The sequence below is a fragment of the Salmo salar genome, chromosome ssa17 (genome assembly GCF_905237065.1).
Source record: "Salmo salar chromosome ssa17, Ssal_v3.1, whole genome shotgun sequence".
In the NCBI taxonomy this organism is placed as follows: Eukaryota; Metazoa; Chordata; class Actinopteri; order Salmoniformes; family Salmonidae; genus Salmo; species Salmo salar.
The window spans coordinates 75462847-75470703 of record NC_059458.1 but is presented as its reverse complement, the minus strand read 5'-3'; the positions used below and the strand labels follow the sequence as shown (position 1 = coordinate 75470703).

General features: G+C 46.1%; 1 protein-coding gene across 2 annotated transcripts in view; it reads right to left on the bottom strand.

The window, feature by feature from the left end:
- Positions 1–400: 400 nt before the first annotated feature.
- LOC106576570 (plexin-B2) overlaps positions 401–7857 on the bottom strand; it is a 280227-nt gene continuing 272770 nt past the window's right edge. For both annotated transcript variants that reach the window (XM_045700160.1, XM_045700159.1), the window contains 7 exons: positions 7549–7633; positions 7144–7295; positions 6557–6717; positions 3232–3444; positions 2939–3014; positions 2761–2835; positions 401–2340 (listed from right to left, as the gene is read on the bottom strand). In XM_045700160.1, coding sequence (XP_045556116.1) covers positions 2236–2340; positions 2761–2835; positions 2939–3014; positions 3232–3444; positions 6557–6717; positions 7144–7295; positions 7549–7633 — 867 coding nt within the window. In that variant the 3' untranslated portion in view covers positions 401–2235. The remainder of the gene's footprint in view (positions 2341–2760; positions 2836–2938; positions 3015–3231; positions 3445–6556; positions 6718–7143; positions 7296–7548; positions 7634–7857) is intronic.

The following is a 7857-nucleotide window of genomic DNA, read 5'->3' as shown; positions in this document are numbered from 1 at the left end:
TCTACCCCCCTATAGCTTCAGGATGACAACACATCATGTACCATATATAAATTATATTCATCTACCCCCTATAGCTTCAGGATGACAACACATCATGTACCATATATAAATTCTATTCATCTACCCCCTATAGCTTCAGGATGACAACACATCATGTACCATATATACATTCTATTCATCTACCCCCCTATAGCTTCAGGATGACAACACATCATGTACCATATATACATTCTATTCATCTACCCCCCCTATAGCTTCAGGATGACAACACATCATGTACCATATATAAATTCTATTCATCTACCCCCCTATAGCTTCAGGATGACAACACATCATGTACCATATATACATTCTATTCATCTACCCCCCTATAGCTTCAGGATGACAACACATCAACACATTGGTTTAGTATTAAAATATATTTGAGGAGTGATTCAAAATGATGAAGCAGTTGCATAGCAGATAAAACAAACGAGCTGATGACGACGTGAAAACTATTTGGCAAATGATTTAAGGATGATGTTTGAAATCCATTGAAATGGTTTCAGAAGAATTGACAGTTGTGACAGGGATCACTAGATAAAGGCAGTACCAGTACTGTTGACAACTTCCACAAGTCATGGTGGTTCACAGCTCAATGATTTATAAAAGTACCATTCAATTATATACATATGTAATGATCATTTTAGCATTTCTCTTTTCAATATCTAGTCTCATGTTTCACACACAGGCAATGGTCTACAATGACAATAAGAGCCATTTTGAAATAAACTGTTTAAAAAAATTATACAGAAAAACAATTATGGCATAACACATACCAGCAAACATGATATACTATCAGCATTGAGCTAAAGTGGTTACATTTCAGATTAACAGAACCCTGATTCATCTATCCACATATGTACTATTTCTGGACTCACGATGGAAAAATGAAGGCAAATGGTTTATTTCTTGTATAAAAATGAGATGTTCAACTTCAGCTCTACTGTGTATTGGCACTTAGTCAAGCCAAAGCCTAACAGGTGACAGCTCTAACTTGGTCCACCAGTTAGTTTCAGTGAGACGTTGATATCAATGGTACAGTATGAATGTGCTTCATCTTTTAGTCTAATACAAATCATGACAAAAACAAAGTTCGGCCATTTTTAGAACAACATGATTAACCAGTCATAACTAGCCAATGGCAATGCAGATTACACAGTAAGCAACCAATCAATTAAACACAGGATATGACATCATGGAACACCCTGCTTCTTCGCTTCTAGAAATGTTTTAAAAACACAAATTAACAAACATATTGTGCCCATCCATCCTTTTAAAAAATAATTTCATCTTGGTATGTAAAGCGTCTTTTGCATAAAGCCTGTGCCATAAAAATATATTTACATACAACACTACTCTCCTAACTCTGGTCTACTCTGGAGCACATTAAACATCTGATTATCTGTACAAGCTGTAAGTCATCAACACCAGGTTGTATATCATGAGACTGACAGGTATAGTTGCTATGGTTGGTCAGTGGTGGTGTACCGTATATCCTCTGTAGGCTGGGTTTACAGTCTGCTAGCTCACTCAGGGACTATACTGTAGGCTGGGTTTACAGTCTGCTAGCTCACTCAGGGACTATACTGTAGGCTGGGTTTACAGTCTGCTAGCTCACTCAGGGACTATACTGTAGGCTGGGTTTACAGTCTGCTAGCTCACTCAGGGACTATACTGTAGGCTGGGTTTACAGTCTGCTAGCTCACTCAGGGACTATACTGTAGGCTGGGTTTACAGTCTGCTAGCTCACTCAGGGACTATAATATAGGCTGGGTTTACAGTCTGCTAGCTCACTCAGGGACTATACTATAGGCTGGGTTTACAGTCTGCTAGCTCACTCAGGGACTATACTATAGGCTGGGTTTACAGTTTGCTAGCTCACTCAGGGACTATACTGTAGGCCCTTGCTCATACAGTCTATATGATCCATAGAGTCAGAGAGAGAGAGGGAGACAGATAGATTAGGGATCATCCAGTCCCACTTTGGCCCAGTAGCTCTGCTCCTTCACAAGTATTTTCGCCAAAACACAATAGTTTCCCACAGTTTCTCATGTCTCTAAGGGGAAGAGATATGTGTAACTCTTCATGGTTGATGCTGTAATAGTCTGAAGTCTGCCTCAGTCTCTGGTCCCCCTCATCTTGGTCTACAGAGTGGTCCCATAGCTCCTCCCCCCTCTCTCTTGGGGTCAGAGGTTAAAGGTCGGTGACTTTGTTCTCGAGGGCGGCGGCTATCTGCTGCAGCCGCAGGGTCAGCTGTTTACTCTGGGCGGCTGGGTCCTCATCTAAAGACTGGATGATCTGGAGGGAGGGAGGGAGGGGAAAAATGAGAGAGGACACAGAAGAGACAGTGGTAAACAGATTTTCCTGCAACAGCAAGTGACATTAATTTGTCTAATTTCCTACAGGACATAGAGACAATGCAGAGGTAGTCAACCAAGAGGATAAGGCCTTCAAACCACCAAACAAGGAAGTGAGTCCTAAGGTTCTTAACCAAGTGGATAGGGCCTTCAAACCTCCAAACAAGGAAGTGAGTCCTAAGGTTCTTAACCAAGTGGATAGGGCCTTCAAACCTCCAAACAAGGAAGTGAGTCCTAAGGTTCTTAACCAAGTGGATAGGGCCTTCAAACCTCCAAACAAGGAAGTGAGTCCTAAGGTTCTTAACCAAGTGGATAGGGCCTTCAAACCTCCAAACAAGGAAGTGAGTCCTAAGGTTTTTACCCCGTCATAGTATTTGCTGGCATACTGGTAGAGCTGGTGCAAGGCTGCCTGGGTATTCAGCGTGTCTGTGTGTTCCTGGAGAGCACAAAGAAGGAAGGATGAACCTTATTGTTGTATTCTGATGATGCAATAGAAGACTGCCCACACACAAGCAGATGTGAGGTCACTTGGTACGTACCCTGGACACCTCAGCCAGGTGTGTGTTCATGTCCTGATCACTGACTGGGACCATCTGCTTGATTCCCTTGTAGTAACTGAGGAGAGACAGAATGATAGAGAGATGAGATGTCTGATTGGCTGCCAGGTCCTACAACCTATCCCCTGTGTTGTTTCTGATGCACTAGAAGAGACAGTAGTACTTCTGGTGTGTTCTGACTGCAACCTATTCTCTATATTGGCCAAGAGTACTGCAGTATCGGCTCATTTGATAGGCAGTCAATCATGAAAAGGGAAGAATATGAGAGAACTCACTCGTCCACCATCTTCTTATAGGTGGAGATCTCCTTTGCATAGAGCAGCTTGTTGCTGGGAGATTCCCGGCTCAGTTTGTGTTCCGTCTTGGTGCAGGCGTCCATGAAGGTCTGAGCGATGACGGACAGCGACGCGTCCACCACCTCCGTCACGTGCACGTCAAAGATGAAGTGAGGGTTCTTCAGGATGTTCACCCAGAAACGCATGGGCAGGCTGGGGATACAGAACACACACATTAGTATACACACCAACACACACACACACACACACCGAGCAACCCAGCATGAGAGCAAGGTGAAACAGTTGCAGGTTGTCCAAACTAAAAGCCAACTCCTTCCATTCTAATTTAACAAGATAACAGATCCCTTTTCCTTCTACCTCACAGACAAGCTGAGTCACTCAAACCCAGACATCTTAAGTCAACCCAGGAAAGCACAACTAACCAGGTGTGAGTAAGGCTGAATAAAGCCTAATAAAGCTGCCTCAGTCCTAAAAGAAATCCTGGTACAGTGATGTGATCCTAATCCTTTGAGAAGGACGAGAGCTGTGTTATTAAAACGCTGACTGGAGGAGCCTACAGGGGTCATCTGATCTCCATCTACCTCTGAATCAGCCTTGGTCCAGTGAATTCCTAATGACTCTACGGTCTGTCTGTGAGAGAGAGAGTGTCTTATCCTCCAGGTCACATCGAGCTATAGCCTCATTAACAATTTATATTTGTTCGCTGGATGCTCACTCTCCCGCTCAAGGTCTTACTTTCTCTCCCTCAAACCTCTTATTGAGAGAGAGAGAGAGAGAGAGAGAGAGAGAGAGAGAGAGAGAGAGAGAGAGAGAGAGAGAGAGAGAAGAGAAACAGGGAGAAACAGGGGAAGAAAGAGTTAGTGAGTGAAAGAGGAGACGATGGATAGTGAGAGAGACGTCTCTAGAGTCTAATGAATTCAGTCTTTCATCTCCTCATCCTGACTACAGCTCTTACTCTGCCACTCGTCCCCACCTGTCAATCCAATATACATCACAAGCAGTATCTATATTTAATAGTTCCCATTAACAGGAGTTCAATAATTCACTCTGATAACTTCCAGGGGTTTCAGGGGAGGTAAGACAGTCAGACCCTAGGCCTAGACCTCTGTAAGAAGGAGTCAGACCCAAGGACTACAACACGGTAAGAAGGAGTCAGACCCAAGGACTACAACACGGTAAGGAGGAGTCAGACCCAAGGACTACAACACGGTAAGAAGGAGTCAGACCCTAGGACTACAACACGGTAAGAAGGAGTCAGACCCTAGGACTACAACACGGTAAGAAGGAGTCAGACCCTAGGACTACAACACGGTAAGAAGGAGTCAGACCCAAGGACTACAACACGGTAAGAAGGAGTCAGACCCAAGGACTACAACACGGTGAGGAGGAGACAGACCCTAGGACTACAACACAGTGAGGAGGAGACAGACCCTAGGACTACAACACGGTGAGGAGGAGACAGACCCTAGGACTACAACACGGTGAGGAGGAGACAGACCCTAGGACTACAACACGGTAAGGAGTCAGACCCTAGGACTACAACACGGTGAGGAGGAGACAGACCCTAGGACTACAACACAGTGAGGAGGAGACAGACCCTAGGACTACAACACGGTAAGAAGGAGTCAGACCCTAGGACTACAACACGGTGAGGAGGAGACAGACCCTAGGACTACAACACGGTAAGAAGGAGTCAGACCCTAGGACTACAACACGGTGAGGAGGAGACAGACCCTAGGACTACAACACAGTGAGGAGGAGACAGACCCTAGGACTACAACACGGTGAGGAGGAGACAGACCCTAGGACTACAACACGGTGAGGAGGAGACAGACCCTAGGACTACAACACGGTGAGGAGGAGACAGACCCTAGGACTACAACACGGTAAGGAGTCAGACCCTAGGACTACAACACGGTAAGGAGGAAAAGTCAGACCCTAGGACTACAACACGGTAAGAAGGAGTCAGACCCTAGGACTACAACACGGTAAGGAGGAGTCAGACCCTAGGACTACAACACAGTGAGGAGGAGACAGACCCTAGGACTACAACACAGTGAGGAGGAGACAGACCCTAGGACTACAACACGGTGAGGAGGAGACAGACCCTAGGACTACAACACGGTGAGGAGGAGACAGACCCTAGGACTACAACACGGTAAGGAGTCAGACCCTAGGACTACAACACGGTGAGGAGGAGACAGACCCTAGGACTACAACACGGTGAGGAGGAGTCAGACCCTAGGACTACAACACGGTGAGGAGGAGACAGACCCTAGGACTACAACACGGTGAGGAGGAGACAGACCCTAGGACTACAACACGGTAAGAAGGAGTCAGACCCTAGGACTACAACACGGTGAGGAGGAGACAGACCCTAGGACTACAACACAGTGAGGAGGAGACAGACCCTAGGACTACAACACGGTGAGGAGGAGACAGACCCTAGGACTACAACACGGTGAGGAGGAGACAGACCCTAGGACTACAACACGGTGAGGAGGAGACAGACCCTAGGACTACAACACGGTAAGGAGTCAGACCCTAGGACTACAACACGGTGAGGAGGAGTCAGACCCTAGGACTACAACACGGTAAGAAGGAGTCAGACCCTAGGACTACAACACGGTAAGAAGGAGTCAGACCCAAGGACTACAACACGGTAAGGAGTCAGACCCTAGGACTACAACACAGTAAGGAGTCAGACCCTAGGACTACAACACAGTAAGGAGTCAGACCCTAGGACTACAACACGGTAAGGAGTCAGACCCTAGGACTACAACACGGTAAGGAGTCAGACCCTAGGACTACAACACGGTAAGGAGTCAGACCCTAGGACTACAACACGGTAAGGAGGAAAAGTCAGACCCTAGGACTACAACACGGTAAGGAGTCAGACCCTAGGACTACAACACGGTAAGGAGTCAGACCATAGGACTACAACACGGTAAGGAGGAAAAGTCAGACCCTAGGACTACAACACGGTGAGGAGGAGACAGACCCTAGGACTACAACACGGTGAGGAGGAGACAGACCCTAGGACTACAACACGGTAAGGAGTCAGACCATAGGACTACAACACGGTAAGGAGTCAGACCATAGGACTACAACACGGTAAGGAGGAAAAGTCAGACCCTAGGACTTCAACACGGTGAGAAGCAGTCAAGTGTAGAAGAAGGTTGGAGGTAGCGAACTATTGTGTGTATACAGTGTGCACATCTGTGCGTGTGGTTACGTGCATGCATATGTGTGTGTGTGTAGTGTTCATATGCGTGTGTGTTTTTGTGTCCGTGTGTGTGTGTACCTGTTGGTCTTCCAGATATGGACGGTCTCCTCCTCAACGTTGTCGTGTTTAAGAGCCTGCTCATCCAGGAAGTCAAAGAAGTATTTAACAGCAGGAGGAACCACCGCTCCAGAACACAACACACTGCGGAAGAAATCATCCACAAACTGCTGCAGAGTACCCTGCAACACACCGAGGACACACACACATTAGGACACACACAGTATGACATATCCAGAGCGACTTCATCTTAAGATAGCTAGGTGGGACAACCACATATCATATGAGGTAGACAGTATCTGACAGACACGGATAAAACATCAGCTCACATTAAGTACACCCACCCACCCAATCAGTGTGTCTCCTGTCCCCCCACCCAATCAGTGTGTCTCCTGTCCCCCCACCCAATCAGTGTGTCTCCTGTCCACCCACCCAATCAGTGCTACATCTTCTACATGTTCCGGGTCAAATCAGTAATGTAGGAGTAATTCTGCACTGTGCTAAAGGTGTTATAACCCTATTATAACTGCTATATGTAGTACTATAACTGTTAGTAGTGCTATACGTAGTGCTATAACAGCTGTAGGTAGTGTAGTTATCAGACTGACCTTGACAGAGAGCAGGCGTGTCAGGTAGATCTCAGCGATGGCTTTAGTCGTGGCCTTGGCCTTCAAACTTCCTCTCTTAGATTTGACCTCATCCAGCTCGTCTGCTGGCCGCACCAGGTGGAACACCTTGTCATCTTCCAACAGGGCGTTTTCTACAGGGACACCATGGACATGTTCAGTGGGCATCAAACAGAAGATAACAGACTCAAACAGGGTGGGACTACCTCAACTCTTTTTTGTTTCCTCTTGCAAAATGTTTGGCCATAATGAACACGACCCAAAGTTGAGAAGTCAGTAGCGCATTACCCACCCTTATAAATAAGGTTAGGATTGGAGGACAGGTAGGCTGATCCTAGATCTGTGCCTAGGGATAACATACTGAGGATATAATAAAATCGGACTCACTTTCTTCATGGCTGTCCTGGTTCTGGTAGAACTGGCGATGGGTGTAAAGCACTCTGGACAGCACCAGCGTGGCATTGTCTCTCACCTGAAACACACAGTACCACATATAGTTAACACCGTACCACATATAGTTAACACAGTACAGTACCACATATAGTTAACACAGTACCACATATAGTTAACACCGTACCACATATAGTTAACACCGTACCACATATAGTCAACACAGTACCACATATAGTCAACACAGTACCGTGCCACATATAGTTAACACAGTACCGTGCCACATATAGTTAACACAGTACCGTG